This window comes from Oncorhynchus tshawytscha, linkage group LG11 (genome assembly GCF_018296145.1).
Source record: "Oncorhynchus tshawytscha isolate Ot180627B linkage group LG11, Otsh_v2.0, whole genome shotgun sequence".
Classification (NCBI taxonomy): Eukaryota; Metazoa; Chordata; class Actinopteri; order Salmoniformes; family Salmonidae; genus Oncorhynchus; species Oncorhynchus tshawytscha.
This window is the reverse complement of record NC_056439.1, coordinates 51,485,934-51,507,714: the sequence shown is the minus strand read 5'-3', so window position 1 is coordinate 51,507,714 and position 21,781 is coordinate 51,485,934. Positions and strand designations below refer to the sequence as shown.

The 21,781-nt window shown below is 43.7% G+C and overlaps 1 protein-coding gene across 1 annotated transcript in view; it reads right to left on the bottom strand.

Annotated features, from left to right (window-relative positions):
• sos2 (son of sevenless homolog 2 (Drosophila)) overlaps nucleotides 1-18,043 on the bottom strand; it is a 102,564-nt gene extending 84,521 nt beyond the window's left edge. The window contains 1 exon segment of the mRNA XM_042330298.1: nucleotides 16,903-18,043. Coding sequence (XP_042186232.1) covers nucleotides 16,903-16,986 — 84 coding nt within the window. The 5' untranslated portion in view covers nucleotides 16,987-18,043.
• Nucleotides 18,044-21,781: the final 3,738 nt, after the last annotated feature.

The window sequence follows — 21,781 nt, the reverse complement described above, 5'->3', positions numbered from 1 at the left end:
CCACCACCAGCTGCCCTCAGTTTCACTTAGCCGGGTCACTTGTATTTATATATATATTTGTAAGTATTTTTAGCAATGCATTGATAGAAAACGGACCCAGTGGTAAGCATTACAGTTAATCTACAGCTGTTTACAAAACGTGACAAATACTTTGTTACCGTTACATGAGCGTTACATTCAGGTAGTCCCTTCCTCCCGGATTCCAAATGTATTTGATTTTTGATCCCCCCCAAATTGGTAAAATCTTGTCCCATCGCTGCAACTCCTCTACGGACCCGGGAGAGGCGAAGGTGGAGGGCCATGTGTCCTCCGAAACACGACCCTGCCAAGCTGCACTGCTTCTTGACAACACTGCTCGCTTAACCCGGAAAGCCAGCCGCAGCAATGTGTCAGAGGAAACACCGTACAGCCTCTGGAGTCAGAGCAGGACCTGGAGTCTTTATACATAGTCAGATATGGTTTCAGACAGACAGCGAGACAGGCAGAGAGAGAGAGAGAGAGAAAGAGAGACTGACAGAGAGAGGCAGAGAGAGAGAGAGAGAGACTGACACAGAGAGAGACAGTCAAGAGAGAGAGACTGACACAGAGAGAGACAAACACAGAGACAAACAGAGAGAGAGGAGAGAGAGGGTGACAGAGAGAGACAGGCAGAGAGAGAGAGAGAGAGTGACACAGAGAGAGACAAACAGAGAGAAACAGAGAGAGAGACAGGCAGAGAGAGGGTGACAGAGAGAGAAACAGGCAGAGCTTCAGAGACTGTCTGTTTTGAGTGATTGGGAGGTGACACAGAGAGGAGACAAACAGATCAAAAAATCAAATGTATTTATAGACAGGCAGAGAGAGAGACCCAGCTGAAACACAGAGACAAACAGCATGGCTGCTTCATATTTACTGTCTGTTTTGAGTGAACCAGGCTTGGGCACATTCATCAGGTGGTGTAATCTATGGACCAGTTATGACAATGTGATTCCTATAGATATGTGGCTGAGTGACTGGCTGAGTGACAAACTGACTGGCTGGCTGAGTGACAAAAACTGACTGGCTGGCTGAGTGACAAACTGACTGACTGGCTGAGTGACAAACTGACTGACTGGCTGAGTGACAAACTGACTGACTGGCTGAGTGACAAACTGACTGACTGGCTGAGTGACTGGCAAGCTGAGTGACAAACTGACTGACTGGCTAAGTGACTGGCGGGCTGAGTGACTGGCGGGCTGAGTGACAAACTGACTGACTGGCTGAGTGACAAACTGACTGGCTGGCTGAGTGACTGGCGGGCTGAGTGACAAACTGACTGGCTGGCTGAGTGACTGGCGGGCTGAGTGACAAACTGACTGGCTGGCTGACTGGCTGAGTGACAAACTGACTGACTGGCTGAGTGACAAACTGACTGACTGGCTGAGTGACAAACTGACTGACTGGCTGAGTGACAAACTGACTGACTGGCTGAGTGACAAACTGACTGACTGACTGGCTGAGTGACAAACTGACTGACTGGCTGAGTGACAAACTGACTGACTGGCTGAGTGACAAACTGACTGACTGGCTGGCTGGCTAGTGACTGACAAACTGACTGACTGGCTGGCTGAGTGACAAACTGACTGACTGGCTGGCTGACAAACTGACTGGCTGGCTGAGTGACAAAACTGACTGGCTGGCTGAGTGACAAACTGACTGGCTGGCTGAGTGACAAACTGACTGGCTGGCTGAGTGACATACTGACTGGCTGGCTGGCTGAGTGACAAACTGACTGGCTGGCTGGCTGAGTGACAAACTGACTGGCTGGCTGGCTGAGTGACAAACTGACTGGCTGGCTGAGTGACAAACTGACTGGCTGGCTGAGTGACAAACTGACTGGCTGGCTGAGTGACAAACTGACTGGCTGGCTGAGTGACAAACTGACTGGCTGGCTGGCTGTGACAAACTGACTGGCTGGCTGGCTGAGTGACTGGCAAGCTGGCTGAGTGACAAACTGACTGACTGGCTGGCTGAGTGACAAACTGACTGACTGGCTGGCTGAGTGACAAACTGACTGACTGACTGGCTGAGTGACAAACTGACTGACTGACTGGCTGAGTGACAAACTGACTGACTGGCTGAGTGACAAACTGACTGGCTGGCTGAGTGACAAACTGACTGACTGGCTGGCTGAAGCTGACAAACTGACTGACTGGCTGGCTGAGTGACAAACTGACTGACTGGCTGGCTGAGTGACAAACTGACTGACTGGCTGAGTGACTGGCAAGCTGAGTGACAAACTGACTGACTGGCTGGCTGAGTGACAAACTGACTGACTGGCTGAGTGACATACTGACTGGCAAGCTGAGTGACAAACTGACTGACTGGCTGGCTGAGTGACAAACTGACTGACTGGCTGGCTGAGTGACGAACTGACTGACTGGCTGGCTGAGTGACAAACTGAGTGACTGGCTGAGTGACTGGCAAGCTGAGTGACTGACTGGCTGAGTGACTGGCAAGCTGAGTGACTGGCAAGCTGACTGACTGAAAAGCTGACTGACTGAAAAGCTGACTGACTGGCTTCTAGTTGACAGTCTTTAGATGGATGGGGAGAGAAAGGCTGATTGAAGAAGATGAAGGTGCTGGGAGGGATGAAGTCACACATACTGTAACATCGGCAAACAGACAAAGCAGGCTAAGCTTGGGTGAAACAAATATAAGCCTAGGTTTACAAAACATAAACCACTACTTTAAGAGAACAATCCACAAGACATGCTAACATCTCACCATCAATGGTTGTTGTCTTTGCATTACAAGACATGATTAATGATAATTACAATTACAGATTCACATTTTTCATACCCCCAAGACATGCTAACCTCTCACCACTACAATAACAGGGGAGGTTAGCATTTTATGTCATAACACTAAGACATGCTAACATCTCACCATTACAATAACAGGGATGGTTAGCATTTTATATCATACCCCCAAGACATGCTAACATCTCACCATTACAATAACAGGGATGGTTAGCATTTTATGTCATAACACCAAGACATGCTAACCTCTCACCATTACAATAACAGGGGAGGTTAGCATTTTATGTCATAACACCAAGACATGCTAACATCTCACCATTACAATAACAGGGATGGTTAGCATTTTATGTCATACCCCCAAGACATGCTAACCTCTCACCATTACAATAACAGGGGAGGTTAGCATTTTATATCATACCCCCAAGACATGCTAACATCTCACCATTACAATAACAGGGATGGTTAGCATTTTATGTCATAACACCAAGACATGCTAACCTCTCACCACTACAATAACAGGGGAGGTTAGCATTTTATGTCATAACACCAAGACATGCTAACCTCTCACCACTACAATAACAGGGGAGGTTAGCATTTTATGTCATAACACCAAGACATGCTAACCTCTCACCACTACAATAACAGGGGAGGTTAGCATTTTATGTCATAACACCAAGACATGCTAACCTCTCACCACTACAATAACAGGGGAGGTTAGCATTTTATATCATACCCCCAAGACATGCTAACATCTCACCATTACAATAACAGGGATGGTTAGCATTTTTTGGATGGTATGATATTTATGACTCTAACTTTCTCACTCGTCAGGATTATCCGTAATCATGGTAGCATCCACATTAATGTAGAAGTGTTTAGAAACCTATTTTTTTACGTCATTTTGATGTGGCCCCAAAATACATCTGAAAATGGTTCCCACTTCACAAGCTTGAAGTAATGGTTCCCAAGCTTGAAGTAGCTTGAAGTAGCTTGAAGTAGTGGTTCCCACTTCACAAGCTTGACGTAATGGTTCCCAAGCTTGAAGTAGCTTGAAGTAGTGGTTCCCAAGCTTGAAGTAGCTTGAAGTAGTGGTTCCCACTTCACAAGCTTGACGTAATGGTTCCCAAGCTTGAAGTAGCTTGAAGTAGTGGTTCCCACTTCACAAGCTTGACGTAATAATCATTGTGTGCTAAGAACATGGGACCAAATACTAAAAATACTTCACTACTTTAATAGACATAAGTTAATTTGTCCCAATACTTTTAGTCCCCTAAAATGGAGGGGACTATGTACAAAAAAATACTGTAATTTCTAAAAACAGTTCACACAATACTGATGAAAACACCCTCAAATGAAAGCTGACAGTCCTGCACTTTAACCTCATAGTCATTGTATCATTTTCAAACCCAAAAGAGCCGGAGTACAGAGCCAAAACAACAACAAAATGGGTCACTACTGTCCCAATACTGTTGGACCTCACTGCAGGATCCGAATCTGACTGAATGACAACACGAGATGGACTAGAAGGATGCATTGGATCGCACTGTGACCATGTTGTTAACGCATCAGTTATATTCAAAAATTGTGAGATACAACCACAGCTATCAGAAAGAAAGGATTTGGGGCCTGCGAGTGGTATAGCATGCTGATTACCTGCATCATTTGTAATAGGATTAGAACAGAGGCCGTCCCATTCTCTAACACAGAGGCCGTCCCATTCTCTAACACAGAGGCCGTCCCATTCTCTAACACAGAGGCCGTCCCATTCTCTAACACAGAGGCCGTCCCATTCTCTAACACAGAGGCTATCCCCCTCGTCTGGTCACATCTCCCCCTCCCACACACCCTCTGGATCACCTTCCAACAGGACAACGACCCTAAGCACACAGCCGAGACAACACAGGAGTGGTTTCGGGACAAGTCTCTAAATGTTCTTGAGTGGCCTAGCCAGAACCCGGACTTGAACCCGATCTAACATCTATGGAGAGACCTAAAAATAGCTGTGCAGCAATCCTCCCCAACCAACCTGACAGAGCTTGGGAAGATCTGCAGAGAAAAATGGGAGAAAATCCCCAAATACAGGGGTGCCAAGCTTGTAGCGTCATACCCAAGAAGACTGTAATTGCTGCCAAAGGTACTGAGTAAAGGGTCTGAATACTATTTATTTATTCACTATTTATTTAAATTTGCCAAAATTTAAATTTGTTTTGCTTTGCCATTATAGGGTATTGTGTGTAGATTGATGAGGGGGAAAAAAAAACATTTTAATCAATTTTAGAATAAAGCTGTAACGTTACAACATGTGGATAAAGTGAAGGGTCTGAATACTTCCTGTATTCATGTCCCAAAAATACAGACTATCAGTTTCCATCTGACACCTAATTTAATATGCTCCTATGAACTTCACATGTTGGTGCTCGTGGTCCTTTTTACATGGAATTACCCAGAAACCCAGCTGGGCTACAAGCCTGTATGGTTTAACAGGTTCAAATGAGCGCCAGAGAGAAGGGGAGGAAGAGAGAAGGGGAGGAAGAGAGAGGGGGAGGAAGAGAGAAGGGGAGGAAGAGAGAGGGGGAGGAAAAGAGAAGGAAGAGAGAGGGGAGGAAGAGAGAGGGGGAGGAAGAGAGAAGGGGAGGAAGAGAGAAGGGGAGGAAGAGAGGGGGAGGAAGAGAGAAGGGGAGGAAAAGAGAAGGAAGAGAGAGGGGGAGGAAGAGAGAAGGGGAGGAAGAGAGAAGGGGAGGAAGAGAGAGGGGGAGGAAAAGAGAGGGGGAGGAAAAGAGAGGGGAGGAAAGGAAGAGAGAGGGGGAGGAAGAGAAAGGGGGAGGAAGAGAGAGGGGGAGGAAAAGAGAAGGAAGAGAGAGGGGAGGAAGAGAAAGGGGGAGGAAGAGAGAGGGGGAGGAAAAGAGGGGGAGGAAGAGAGAGGGGGAGGAAGAGAGAGGGGGAGGAAGAGAGTGAAAGATGTAAACGGCCACAAAGAGACAGACGGCACATGTCCTCTGGCTCAAAATGTTTCCCGCCACGCAAGCTTCTATTACGGGTTTTTGAAAATCAAGTTGTCTATTTAGAGAAGGGGAAACTACACTATGAGACAGCTGCAGAGCAGCTCATATGTTCTTTAGGATCGGGTACACACTAATATATGAAGATATTAAAGAAGTAAGACGGGTTAGCTGACAACATCATGAAAATGATGTCATCGCTTCAATGGAGCAGAAATCTGTGTGTTGCTGTGATTCTGGATGGCCAGATTCAATGTAGACCATCCAATCATTACCACCATTAAATGAGCTCCAAGTTACATAGGCCTTGCTGTGATTCTGGATGGCCAGACACAATGTAGACCAGGTATTGCCCAACCTTTGACATGAGATCTACTCTTTCCCCATTTGCCAACCAAATGGAGATCTCCTCTTTCCCCATTTGCCAACCAGATGGAGATCTACCCATCTCTAAACCAACCATCAAACTGTATGAAAAGCCATCACACCACTGAGTATGTACCTGCTGCTATGATACCTATCTGACACCCAAATATAACATGGACCAATAACATGTTTTCCACAAATAAGTGCAACAAATTTCAGTTCTTGAAACCGTAGTGTGACTTTTGGCATTTGGGTGGAGGCATGTCGTTTGTCATAGTCAGGTCTGTGGCAGCTTGTTGCGAGTCTCTCACAACATGGTCATCAGTCATACGAGATCTGTACTTGGGTTTAATCATCTTCATGTGAGGAAATGCAGACTCACAGGAAGTAGGTTGGTCAGAAAAAAGGGTTGATAAATTGAGAGCACATCTTCTTATGTTGGGATCCTTTTCCTCCAGCTTCCCAGAACTCTTCCTTCATCTCAGTGGCTACCCTTGGATTTCATCCGAACGTCATTTTGAAGGTTGACAATTTCAGATTCCTGCTATAGTTGTGGCCAACTGAAAAAAAAAAGTGGTCTCATTTTGGAGGCAATGACTTCCACATTTATGTCTGTGCCAAACGGAAAGCACATATAAAAAGTGACAACGGGCTCAAGTGATGCAACGTCAGTGAAACGACCGTCGAACTCAGATAAGATGCTCTGGACTTGCTCCACCTAACGTCCACTGTCAAGCTGTGCTGTGTCCTTGTCCCTGACGTTCAGGGTCTGAATACATGTGTTGAAAGAAGTTACGTTGCAGCTTTCTTGTGAGCAGCAAAAAAAAAAAAAAAAAAAAAAAAAAAAGTCCTCTCACTGTCCAACTGCATTTATTTGTCAGCAAACTTAACATGTGTAAATAATTGTATGATCATAACAAGATTCAACAACTGAGACATAAATTTAACAAGTTCCACAGACATTAATTTAACAAGAAATGGAATAATGTGTTCCTGAACAAAGGGGGGTCCAAATCAAAAGTAACAGTCAGTATCTGGTGTGGCCACCAGCTGCATTAAGTACTGCAGTGCATCTCCTCCTCATAAACTGCACCAGATTTGCCTGTTATTGCTGTGAGATGTTACCCCACTCTTCCACCAAGACACCTGCAAGTTCCCGGACATTTCTGGGGGGAATGGCCCTAGCCCTCACCCTCCGATCCAACAGGTCCCAGACGTGCTCAATGGATTTGAGATCCGGGCTCTTCGCTGGACATGGCAGAACACTGACATTCCTATCTTGCAGGAAATCACACACACAGAATGAGCAGTGTGGCTGGTGGCATTGTCATGCTGGAGGGTCATGTCATAATGAGCCTGCAGGAAGGGTACCACATGAGGGAGGAGGATGTCTTCCCTGTAACGCACAGCGTTGAGATTGCCTGCAATGACAACAAGCTCAGACAACAAGCTCAGATGACGGACCCTCCACCTCCAAATCGATCTCGCTCCATAGTACAGGCCTAATGTGTAACGCTCATTCCTTCGACCATCACGCCCGTTGAGACAAAACCGTGACTTGTCAGTGAAGACTACTTTTTGCCAGTCCTGTCTGGTCCAGCGACGGTGGGTTTATGCCCACAGGCGATGTTGTTGCCGGTGATGTCTGGTGAGGACCTGCCTTACAACAGGCCTACAAGCCCTCAGTCCAGCCTCTCTCAGCCTATTGCGGACAGTCTGAGCACTGATGGAGGGATTGTGCGTTCGGGCAGTTGTTGCCATCCTGTACCTGTCCCGCAGATGTGATGTTCGGATGTACCGATCCTGTGCAGGTGTTGTTACATGTGTTCTGCCACTGCGAGGACGATCAGCTGTCCGTCCTGTCTACCTGTAGCTCTATCTTAGGTGTCTCACAGTACGGACATTGCAATTTATTGCTCTGGCCACATCTGCAGTCCTCATGCCTTCTTGCAGCATGCCTAAGGCATGTTCACGCAGATGAGCAGGGACCCTGGGCATCTTTCTTTTGGTGTTTTTCACAGTCAGTAGAAAGGCCTCTTTAGTGTCCTAAGTTTTCATAACTGTGACCTTAATTGCCTACAATCTGTAATCTGTTAGTGTCTTAATTAACGACCGTTCCACATGTTCATGAATTGTTTATGGTTCATTGAACAAGCCTGGGAAACAGTGTTTAAACCCTTTACAATGAAGATCTGTGAAGTTATTTGGATTTTTACGAATTATCTTTGAAAGACGGGGTCCTGAAAAAAGGGACGTTTTTTTGTTGTTGCTGAGTTTAGTCGAGTCTCTAGTCAAGTCCAAGTCGTGCATTCTAAAACATGTCATGTCAAGTCTCAAGTCACAAGGCTCGAGTCTCAAGTCACAAGGCTCGAGTCTCAAGTCGAGTCCCAAGTCGAATGGGTCGAGTCTCAATCCGCATTTAAAAGTGTTCACAGACCTGATCATGTCGATGACATGTTTTCCTTTTCCTTTGCAGCTCTACATTCAGTTCATTTAAATGTAAGTTAGGTCAGTGAGAAAAGCTCAACCCAGGAGCCACTGTGTGTCCTCTAGCTGTGCATATTCTGTATGTTTGGAGACCTTGAGAAACTCCTTGATTTCAGACAACAACTCACTGAATCTCCCTAAAATGTTTTTAACCACACATCCGTGTGCAGCAGCAGGTCTGTGTGTTCCGCTTCAGTCTCTTCTAAGTCAAATCGGAGGGCCTGTTGTCCGGACCTCTGACAGTCTCTATGGGTGTGCCACAGGGTTCAATTCTCGGGCCGACTCTCTTCTCCGTATACATCAATGATGTTGCTCTTGCTGCTGGTGATTCTCTGATCCACCTCTACGCAGACGACACCATTCTGTATACTTCTGGCCCCTCCTTGGACACTGTGTTAACTAACCTCCAGACGAGCTTCAATGCCATACAACTCTCCTTCCGTGGCCTCCAACTGCTCTTAGACGCAAGTAAAACTAAATGCATGCTCTTCAACCGATCGCTGCCCGCACCTGCTCGCCCGTCCAGCATCACTACTCTGGACGGCTCTGACTTAGAATACGTGGACAACTACAAATACCTGGGTGTCTGGTTAGACTGTAAACTCTCCTTCCAGACTCACATTAAGCATCTCCAATCCAAAATTAAATCTAGAGTTGGCTTCCTGTATCGCAACAAAGCATCCTTCACTCATGCTGCCAAACATACCCTCGTAAAACTGACCATCCTACCGATCCTCGACTTCGGTGATGTCATCTATAAAATAGCCTCCAACACTCTACTCAACAAACTGGATGCAGTCTATCACAGTGCCATCCGTTTTGTCACCAAAGCCCCAATCACTACCCACCATTGCGACCTGTACGTTCTCGTTGGTTGGCCCTCGCTTCATACTCGTCGCCAAACCCACTGGCTACAGGTTATCTACAAGTCTCTGCTAGGTAAAGCCGCGCCTTATCTCAGCTCACTGGTCACCATAGCAGCACCCACTCGTAGCACGCACTCCAGTAGGTATATCTCACTGGTCATCCCCAAAGCCAATTCCTCCTTTGGTCGTCTTTCCTTCCAGTTCTCTGCTGCCCATGACTGGAACGAATTGCAAAAATCTCTGAAGCTGGAGACTCACATCTCCCTCACTAGCTTTAAGCACCAGCTGTCAGAGCAGCTTACAGATCACTGCACCTGTACATAGCCCATCTGTAAACAGCCCATCTACCTACCAACCTCATCCCCGTACTGGTATTTATTTAATTTATTTTGCTCCTTTGCACCCCAGTATCTCTACCTGCACATTCATCTTCTGCCGATCTACCATTCCAGTGTTTAATTGGTATATTGTAATTACTTCGCCACCATGGCCTATTTATTTCCTTAACTTACCTCATTTGCACTCACTGTATATAGACTTTTTGTTTTCTTTTGTTCTACTGTATTATTGACTGTATGTTTTGTTTATTCAATGTGTAACTCTGTGTTATTGTATGTGTCGAATTGCTACACTTTATCTTGGCCAGGTCACAGTTGCAAATTCTCAACTAGCCTACCTGGTTAAATAAAGGTGTTCTCAACTAGCCTACCTGGTTAAATAAAGGTGTTCTCAACTAGCCTACCTGGTTAAATAAAGGTGTTCTCAACTAGCCTACCTGGTTAAATAAAGGTGTTCTCAACTAGCCTACCTGGTTAAATAAAGGTGTTCTCAACTAGCCTACCTGGTTAAATAAAGGTGTTCTCAACTAGCCTACCTGGTTAAATAAAGGTGTTCTCAACTAGCCTACCTGGTTAAATAAAGGTGTTCTCAACTAGCCTACCTGGTTAAATAAAGGTGAAATTTAAAATAAATAAATAAATAACAATAAGTGAGCGTGGAATAGCCTCCGCTGTAGGCTTCTTGATCGACTAGAACACACAATCTTCATCGCAACAACCATCCCCTCTTTCATGTTTAACATATTCCCCGCACAAAGCTCGCTGATGAATTAGACTAGAACACAGCCAAAGCTCGCTGATGAATTAGACTAGAACACAGCCAAAGCTCGCTGATGAATTAGACTAGAACACAGCCAAAGCTCGCTGATGAATTAGACTAGAACACAGCCAAAGCTCGCTGATGAATTAGACTAGAACACAGCCAAAGCTCGCTGATGAATTACGCAGCGGTGACTAAGTAAGTCTGGGGAAGAATCATTTCGTTTTGCACAATGCAACGAACCCACTAACGCGGCCTACCACAGCGGTAGTCATGGAAACAAGCTTACAAAAGGGCAGTTGGAATTTGTTAGCAAACTCCATAAAAGCTTGAAAAATATCTTCGCCTCTTTTGCATGTCCTTTCAGTGTGAAAAAAAAATGGCAAGTAGTTTCTCCTTTGTACTCATGTTGTCAAAGATGAAAACGCATAACTGTGCCACATTTACCGTATCTGTGGATTCGTCAAACTGGAGGGAATAACAGTCGCCGTTGTCAATATCCTTCTTCAATTGATCCTCGAGGTCCTCCGCTATTCCCTCACATCTTCTTGTCACTGTATTTCTGGACAACTGAATGTCATTGATGGCAGCCATAATTTCAATCTTATTCTTAAAATCAACCAAAAAGCGAGTCTGCAGCCTCAATAAATGCTTCCTTGATCATCTCGCCATCTTTGAACAACTTTTTATGCTTAGCAAGAACGCGACTCACACGACAAGATGCTATAGTTGCCGCCTTTCCTTTGGTCACAGGTCTTGTGAAAATTGTCTGCTGCGCTGCCAGTAGATATTTTTTTTAGTTCTTGTACCTTTCTTCTTCGTAATTCAGTCTTTGCTGGAAAACCTCTTTCCTGGGTTTTGTTTGTGTTTTGTTTTAAAATGTCGTTCTATGTTACCTTTCTTTGGGATAGCGTTACTATTATGGCAGGTGAGGTGAGGCACACATTTTGAGTTTGACATGACAAAAAAAAATATCTCCCCCCCATTCCTTGAGGAAATGATAAATATATATATATATATTGTATCATTCCCTTCACTACTGCTGCTGTCGACCACACAATGTTAGCTAGCTACCTGTCTGGCATCACCGTGACCTCGACTTGGAGTTGCGGGTGGCATCTGACCCCATAGGTCAATAAGTGGGCAGGGACTGGTCATATTTTATGTAAATCACGTGAATGTCGAACGTTAAAACAGAAAGAGATTATATTATTATATATGATTTGTGTGGCTGAATTTTAGTAGATGTATAATCATCTCACGATCAACTGGCAAGCACTCTGCGATCGACCAGTAGATCAAGACCGACTGGTTGGCACTCCTAATGTAGACCATCCAAGCATTACCCCATTAATGAGCTCCGAGTTACTTAGGCCTTGTTGTGATTCTGGATGGCCAGATACAATGTAGACTAGGGCTTGGCGGTATACCATATTTGATGATTTACCGGTATTGATGCAACTTAGCAAGTTGCCCTAAATCTTGTGAGATGCTAAATATTAGCCACTAATGCTAATAGCTCGCAAATAAATGTACTGAGTCAGAGCAAACGTAGCTAGCTAATACAAGCCTGATAATACCAGTGATGGTGTAGACCAAAACAGCATGTTGTTCTTGCAACATCTTCTAAATCAAAGAGGAATATGCAAAGCAAGACTATGTTAGCTACATGAAAAAGCTAAGAGAAAACATGCAATGTAGCCAAAGCTTATAGGGCTTCCCAAGGAAACGCTTATCAACACTTTTGTTCCTACCCTGTCACAATAACATCTCCCTGGCATTTTAATTCATTGTCATCTTAAACAACACTGTATTCAAAGTGCCCAGGATCATATTCTAACTATAGAATTAGAAGAGCCATTCTATTTCCATAATTACAACAGTTTTGCTCTAAATCGCAAGTCAAATAATAATTGCAACATTTGGTTAAAAATAATTCCTAGCTTATTTTCCCATATCGTGCAGCCCGACATGGCAGTGTGGAAATGATCTCAACTGAGCAGTGGTGTAAAGTACTTAAGTAAAAATACTTTCAAGTACTACTTAAGTTGTTTTTTTGGGGGGGGGGTATCTGTACTTTACTAGTTTTATTTTTGACAACTTCTACTTCACTACATTCCTAAAGAGAATACTGTACTTTTTACTCTGTACATTTACCCTGACACCTAAAAGTAGTCATTACATTTTGGAATGCTTAGCAGGACAGGAAAATGGTCCAATTCACACACTTATCAAGAGAATATCCCTGGTCATTTACTGCCTCTGATCTGGTGGACTCACTAATCAGAAATGCTGTGTTTGTAAATTATGTCTGAGTGTTGGGAGTGTGCCCCTGGCTATCTGTAAATGATGTCTGAGTGTTGGTGTGTGCTTCTGGCTATCTGTAAATTATGTCTGAGTGTTGGAGTGTGCCCCTGGCTATCTGTAAATGATGTCTGAGTGTTGGAGTGTGCCCCTGGCTATCTGTAAATGATGTCTGAGTGTTGGAGTGTGCCCCTGGCTATCTGTAAATTATGTCTGAGTGTTGGAGTGTGCCCCTGGCTATCTGTAAATGATGTCTGAGTGTTGGAGTGTGCCCCTGGCTATCTGTAAATGATGTCTGAGTGTTGGAGTGTGCCCCTGGCTATCTGTAAATGATGTCTGAGTGTTGGAGTGTGCCCCTGGCTATCTGTAAATGATGTCTGAGTGTTGGAGTGTGCCCCTGGCTATCTGTAAATGATGTCTGAGTGTTGGAGTGTGCCCCTGGCTATCTGTAAATTATGTCTGGGTGTTGGGAGTGTGCCCCTGGCTATCTGTAAATGATGTCTGAGTGTTGGTGTGTGCCTCTGGCTATCTGTAAATTATGTCTGAGTGTTGGGAGTGTGCCCCTGGCTATCTGTAAATGATGTCTGAGTGTTGGTGTGTGCCTCTGGCTATCTGTAAATTATGTCTGAGTGTTGGGAGTGTGCCTCTGGCTATCTGTAAATGATGTCTGAGTGTTGGTGTGTGCCCCTGGCTATCTGTAAATGATGTCTGAGTGTTGGAGTGTTCCCCTGGCTATCTGTAAATTATGTCTGAGTGTTGGAGTGTTCCCCTGGCTATCTGTAAATGATGTCTGAGTGTTGGAGTGTGCCCCTGGCTATCTGTAAATTATGTCTGAGTGTTGGTAGTGTCACCCTGGCTATCTGTAAATGATGTCTGAGTGTTGGTGTGTGCCTCTGGCTATCTGTAAATGATGTCTGAGTGTTGGTAGTGTCACCCTGGCTATCTGTAAATGATCTCTGAGTGTTGGGAGTGTGCCCCTGGCTATCTGTAAATGATGTCTGAGTGTTGGTAGTGTCACCCTGGCTATCTGTAAATGATCTCTGAGTGTTGGTAGTGTCACCCTGGCTATCTGTAAATGATGTCTGAGTGTTGGTGTGTGCCTCTGGCTATCTGTAAATGATGTCTGAGTGTTGGTAGTGTCACCCTGGCTATCTGTAAATGATGTCTGAGTGTTGGTGTGTGCCTCTGGCTATCTGTAAATGATGTCTGAGTGTTGGTAGTGTCACCCTGGCTATCTGTAAATGATCTCTGAGTGTTGGTAGTGTCACCCTGGCTATCTGTAAATGATGTCTGAGTGTTGGTGTGTGCCTCTGGCTATCTGTAAATGATGTCTGAGTGTTGGTAGTGTCACCCTGGCTATCTGTAAATGATGTCTGAGTGTTGGTGTGTGCCTCTGGCTATCTGTAAATGATGTCTGAGTGTTGGTAGTGTCACCCTGGCTATCTGTAAATGATCTCTGAGTGTTGGTAGTGTCACCCTGGCTATCTGTAAATGATGTCTGAGTGTTGGTGTGTGCCTCTGGCTATCTGTAAATGATGTCTGAGTGTTGGTAGTGTCACCCTGGCTATCTGTAAATGATGTCTGAGTGTTGGTGTGTGCCTCTGGCTATCTGTAAATGATGTCTGAGTGTTGGTAGTGTCACCCTGGCTATCTGTAAATGATCTCTGAGTGTTGGGAGTGTTCCTCTGGCTATCTGTAAATGATGTCTGAGTGTTGGTAGTGTCACCCTGGCTATCTGTAAATGATCTCTGAGTGTTGGGAGTGTGCCTCTGGCTATCCATACATTAAAAAATAAAAAAAATTGTGCCATCTGGTTTGCTTAATATAAGGAATTTGAAATTATTTATACTTTTACTTTAGATACTTAAGTACATTTGATCAATTACATTTACTTTTGATACTTAAGTATATTTAAAAACCAAATACTTTTACTCAAGTAGTATTTTACTGAGTGACTTTCACTTTTACTTGAGTAAAAGTATAGATACCATTAACAGAAAGTTACTCAAGTATGACAATTGGGTACTTTTTCCACCACTTACAAATACCGAAATGATAAAAGTGCTAAAATTTGTTTTGTTGAAGTTGAACAGTATAAACCAATCAGAATGGAGAGAGACTCATTGAAATCACTTAGAATGTATGTGTTGCCATCCTAGGATCACTCACTACTCAAAGCACATGGGGGCAGCAGGGTAGCCTAGTGGTTAGAGCGTGTGACTAGTAACCGGAAGGTTGCGAGTTCAAACCCCGAGCTGACAAAGTACAAATCTGTCGTTCTGCTCCTGAACAGGCAGTAAACCCACTGTTCCTAGGCCGTCATTGAAAATAAGAATTTGTTCTTAACTGACTTGCCTGGTTAAATAAAGGGAAAATAAATGTACAACTTTTATTAATCAAAAACTAGAAATACTGGCATATACCATCATACCGTCCAATTGTTTTTTACGTTTATTTTAGATACATCGATATAATATTTTGACCATATCGCCCAGCCCTAATGTAGACCAAGCATTACCCCATTCACGAGCTCCAAGTTTCTTAGGCCTTGTGATTCTGGCCAGACAGCTACCAACAACAGCGAGAAGCTACCGCGTGGGGAATCTTAGGCGGCTCGTTTCGGCTAGTTTTATCTTGTTCTTGACACCATGTCTTGTTGAGGTGCTTTGACTGATGCCACGTCTATGCTAATATGGCAACAACAAACAAAAAAATTGCTAGCTTGCTAACCAACAATTGTAATGATGTATTTGAGACAACACATGTATTTATGTTTGCTCATTGTGCATATAATGTTTCAATAAAACATTGGAGACTAAATATTTTACATGTCAATCTTAGCCACGTGCCAAACTCCATTCCACGGAGGGCCTAGTGTCTGAGGGTTCTCTCTCCTCCTTTGTGCTTGGTTGATCAATTAAGGTCACTAATTAGTAAGTAACGCCCCTCACCTGGTTGTCTAGGTCTTAATTGAAAAGAAAAACAACAACAACAACAACACAGACACTAGACCCTCCATTGAATGAGTTTGACACCCCTGATCTAAGGCAACCCTGTCTGTTGTGCAAGTGTCAGTTTTGTTCCAAAACAACCAACCCATCTATACTGAGCGTTTGGCTGTAGTCTTATTGAATTGGGATAGGCAAGGTGCATTTGAGCCAGGCTAAAACTCCAAGTGCATCAGCTCCTTTTGCTTGCTCTCTACAGTGAACCTGGCTGGCTGCTACTGTAAGAAATGTGGATGCAAAAACCAATCTTGACTGAAGCACCGCTGCAAGAAGATGCCCTATTAGAACCAATAGGCCTATTCACATTCAATGATGGAAACTGTTGCGTCAATCAAAACGTTTAGGAGGACTGCACTGCGAAGCGGCTTGTCATCTCGAAACTTCCTTAAAAAAAACACACGTTTTGAAACCGGTGACTTGAGAAACAGGACATTAAACATGGACTCATATTGCTTTTGCCTCGTAAATAGCAGGCTAATCCATATTGCGAGAGGCTGAGGGATAGACGGTTTCTGACAACCTTTCTACACAAGGCAAATGCAGCATTACAAGGTAGTTAATGATTAAGAGCCATCCCACTCATTTCAGTTCGGGCTCTGATCTCAAATAAGGTTATTGGATAACGTCACTCGTTTCACTTTTACATGTAGGCCCTGCATCTGTATTGAAGGGGGGGTGCGTTCCAAAACAAGAGTCAAAACATTATCTTCTTGAAAACAAGGAAGGACCATCAGATTCTGCCTACATACAACATGTAGACATTTGACGCTCTGACTCAGAGCCAAGTTGCACATTTTTTTGTTGTTGGCCTTTGTTAACGCCGTATAATTTACAGTAGGCAACACGTGTATACAATTATAATGAAATAACAAACAGTTGCTACAGACATGTCAGTAACTGTTGCTTCCATCAACTCACCACGTCAAAAAAAAAAAAAATATATATATATACATATATATATAAATAAATGCTTTCATATGGTTGATAAATTTACCTTTCGCAACGCTTGGACGAAGAGGCCTCGCCATTTGTGACTGTTCTCGTCACTTGAAAAATCGTATATTTGTTGCGGCTGCATGGCTCCTTACTGTTGCCGTGATCCGGACCGTCAGCATCGGCCCCGGCTTGTCCTGGTGGGGGCTCGGTCAGTCCAGGCACGGTGGAGAAGGCAGCCTGAGCTAACTAAGATATATATATATATATATATAACACTAGTTAAACCGTACACTAAATCGAGCAAAGTTTGGAAATGCTAACTAGAAAGAATAATAAAGAGAAAAAAAAACTATGTCTTACTGTTAGCGAGCTAATTGAAGTGCAAAGCACATATATAAACTAGTTAGCGATAACCTGAGATTCAAATTGGACAAAGTGCTAAGCTAGGCTAGGCTAAGCTAGGCTAAAATGGGCTAAGCTAGGCTAAACTAGGCTAGGCTAGGCTAAGCTAGGCTAGGCTAAGCTAGGCTAGCAACTCGTTAGCGGTCTCATTTACTAGCTAGTTGATATGTTAGCTCGCCTAGTGCGCTAGCTAATTAGTTAGCCAACTCGGGCTTTCCTTTCAAGAGTTTCTAGCTAACTAGATAAACCAATGATTAGCTATTTAGCGAACTGGCAAACTCTATTGCTATTTTAGATAGTTAGCCTGGTAGATTTTTTAAAAAACAACAACATATAGCCAGCTAGTTAGCCATTTCAATGAAATGTCACGACTGAACGTATAATGTTACTGCCTATTGTAACTTAGGCTTAGCGCTATCAGCTAGCTAGCTAGAGAGAAGACATCTGTATGCAAAGGCTGTCTATCATGGCCTTGGTGCACTGTGAGTTAGCTATGTTGTGGCATCAAGACTATTCATTCATATTCCAAAAGGAGTAAACTTTCTCCTGTGTTTACTTCGACAATCATCCCCATCATATTTTCCGCATCGGGTTAAATCGCGCACTTCAATAACAATCCCATGTAGAATAAGTCAGAGAGGCATGTTTATCCAGTGTCCAGTGGCACAAGAAGCGCTTTGTTGATGTGTTGTTTTTTGTTGTTGTTGTTGTTGTTATCGTTGGGAGATGTTTCGTCCCTCAACTCTTAACTCAACGTCGGTGCCCGAATCTCGGTCAGTTCACTTTGCGTCCTGCGTAGACAGGCAGTGAGTTTGCGTAAACACAGAGTGCGTGGAGGGGAAAACCCACTTTGGTCCAGGGAAAGAGTTGTGGGGTGTGGAAGGACCACAAGTTTATCTACCTCACTTTATTTATAGTTTAACAAAATAAGTATACCTTGTTAGTTTATCATTATTGCCTATGACATTAAAAGACAGCCTCAGATTGTTTTTACATGATTTCAATTGGATCCACCTTTTGAAATGAAGTAACTCAGAAACCGAAAATAACATTTTAATTTTAAATCATACTTCATGGGAACATATTTAACATAGGACTATGTTTGAACAGTAGTGGCTGTTATAAAATAGGCTTACATGATTTCACTGTGAGTCAGCTTCCACCATTGTGCAGTTCGGTTACTGTACTGTAAGATCCTGCCCCCACGTGGACATCAAAGGACTGTGCTCACACATTCAGGGGAATGACGAGAGAAATAATGTCCACTTAGTGTATAAAACCATTAGGAAAACCTTCCTAACATTGAGTTGCACCCACTTTTCCTCAGTTCGTCAGGGACATGGTCTTCAAGTGAGTCTGAATGCATTCCACAGGGATGCTGGCCCATTATTGACTGCATGTTTGTTTACTCCATGTGTAACTCTGTTATTATTATTTTTTTGGTGTCCCACTGCTTTGCTTTATTCTTGGCCAGGTCGCAGTTGTAAATGAGAACTTGTTCACAACTAGCCTACCTGGTTAAATAAAGGTGTTCTCAACTAGCCTACCTGGTTAAATAAAGGTGTTCTCAACTAGCCTACCTGGTTAAATAAAGGTGTTCTCAACTAGCCTACCTGGTTAAATAAAGGTGAAATTTGAACAAATAAAATCCCAATGCTTCCCACAGTTGTCAAGGTTTGTTGGATGAGTGGATGTCCTTTGGGTTCCATTTCTGCAATACAGTTGAGAAAAGGGACAAGGGGGGGATACCTAGTCAGTTGTACAGGGAAAGGGGGGGATACCTAGTCAGTTGTACAAATAAAGGGGGATACCAAGTCAGTTGTACAGGGAAAGGGGGATACCTAGTCAGTTGTACTTTGAAAGGTTCCATACCTAGTCAGTTGTACAGGGAAAGGGGGATACCTAGTCAGTTGTACAGGGAAAGGGGGATACCTAATCAGTTGTACAGGGAAAGGGGGATACCTAGTCAGTTGTACAGGGAAAGGGGGATACCTAGTCAGTTGTACAGGGAAAGGGGGATACCTAGTCAGTTGTACAGGGAAAGGGGGATACCTAGTCAGTTGTACAGGGAAAGGGGGATACCTAATCAGTTGTACAGGGAAAGGGGGATACCTAGTCAGTTGTACAGGGAAAGGGGGATACCTAGTCAGTTGTACAGGGAAAGGGGGATACCTAGTCAGTTGTACAGGGAAAGGGGGATACCTAGTCAGTTGTACAGGGAAAGGGGGATACCTAGTCAGTTGTACAGGGAAAGGGGGATACCTAGTCAATTGTACAGGGAAAGGGGGGATACCTAGTCAGTTGTACAGGGAAAGGGGGATACCTAGTCAGTTGTACAGGGAAAGGGGGGGATATCTAGTCAGTTGTACAACTGAATGCATTCAACTGAAATGTGTCTTCCGTTTTTAACCCAACACCTCTGAATCAGAGAGGTGCGGGAGTTGATAACAGTTGCTATGAAGCCAACCTTATTGATCCTTTCAGGATCCCTCACCCTTGACCCATCCTCTATTTCACTGCCTCAGCATACGACACCTTCCGCACTACTCTGACCACCTCCACCTGCCTCTCTTGCACCGTACACTTCTGATCCCCAGCAACATGGGCAACCCGTACAGTTGACATGACTTTGTCAGCTAAAAACTCAAGCCTCAAAAAGGACAGACAGTGACTGCTGTTTCACCACCGGGTCTGCGTGGCACCAAACGCCACAAACACTTCAATTTCTCCACCTGCACGCGTAAAGCTACCTCAGGAATCACTCCTTTCCAATGGTGCTCTATTCTTAAACACAAAGCAAGAAAATGATCTTGACCCAAGGTTGTGTGACACAGTGCCCGCTCCCTCTGGTCGGAAAAAAACACAAAATAAATACCACAAATCCACTACAGGTTACTTAAACTCCTTCCCCACCCACCCTGAAACCACATATGGATCCACCAAAAGGTCAAGGATCCACTTTCTACAAAAATGAAACTTCTACTGGAACAGATTCTTCTTTATTGTGGCCCATGGAACGGCAGGCTAGGACTCCGAGCTCTTTTCCACACCTTATCTCGCCCTCATTCACTTCCATTTCACCTCCAGAACTCCGTCTGGCACACAGGTCCGTTTGTGCTTGGCATGAATCTTCTTCGACACGCCATCTCCATCCTCTTCTTCCCCCCCCTCCACCCATTCCTCCTCCCTCAGAAATCCACCTTTGTTTCCCATTCACCAATTTTCCTCTTTTTCCTAACCCCCTACGACTTCTTTCTCCTCCCCCCATTCCTCCTCCCTCAGAAATCCACCTCTGTTACCCTGTCCCAATATTCCTCTTCTTCTGACTTTGCTGGCCATCCCCAATACATGTCTCAAGGCTTAAAAATCATTCTTTAACTTGCTCTTCCCCTTCATCTACACTGATTTAGGTGATTTTAACAGGTGACATCAATAAGGAATCATAGCATTCACCTGGTCAGTCTGTCATGGAAAGAGGTGTTCCTAATGTTTTGTACACTATGTAATTCTTACAACCAAGTCATTATCTTTATCCTGCATATTCGTACAAGATTCCCAATATACTGCACCAACAATAATGGGAAAAGTCATTTATTTAAAATACATCGAATTTCTGTAATAAACTTTTGTCTCTGGAGTTGTACACGTCACACATCACAAAATGAGAGAATTATAATTCGTAGACAAATTCATTAAACCGTTTCATATCATCTCAGTAAACAGGCTAACAAAAATCACACCGTTTTTCAAAAACAATCACTGTCAAAGAATGCGACTGCGGCAAAATGAAAAATGGCAGTATTCTTACCGCAAAACTTTTATAAATATTTTCAGTTTATTATAAAATAAATGGTTTTAAACATCCTAAAATCAGTGCGTTAAAAAAAAATCAGAAAGCAGAAATGGTGGAGAACACCAACATATTTTTAGCGCTACTGTACATTGTCATTATCCAAAACCAAAGCAATGAGAGGGATCACATGAGAATACAGGACCACAGTGGAGCAGGTCTTTAATTTAAAACATTCTTGGTGAATTCTTGGCATCATCTGTGCAACCAACTCATTTTTGGTGCATCCAACTACATTTCAAACGTTAAGGGGTCGGTATAAAAGCTATTTCTACGGAGATTCTCCATTTTATTTGCTTTTTAGTCCAAGATTAGGTTTAATCTGTGTCTGGAAAACTGGTCCTCGGTAGCATGGACATGGGTTGAACGGCGGGAACACGGTTACTGAGATTTACTGGCCAAAACCACTCATTTCCCCCCGGATAAATAACTGTGAGAACCCGATAAATTATAATACATTATTTATATGAACAGCATGCGGTGAAATGGAACTGTTAAATGATATGCGATGTCTAAATGTGTCTTCTCTACGGCCTCTCGTTGATTCATCCATCATGCAGCCCTGCTCAGTCTGGAACGCAGTTCACAATGCACGTAGACCTATCATCCACATCGTTTGAAAGAGTGATGGCGGTAGACTATAGCAGTTATTTATTCAGACACAGAACCCTTCAATCTTCGTGAA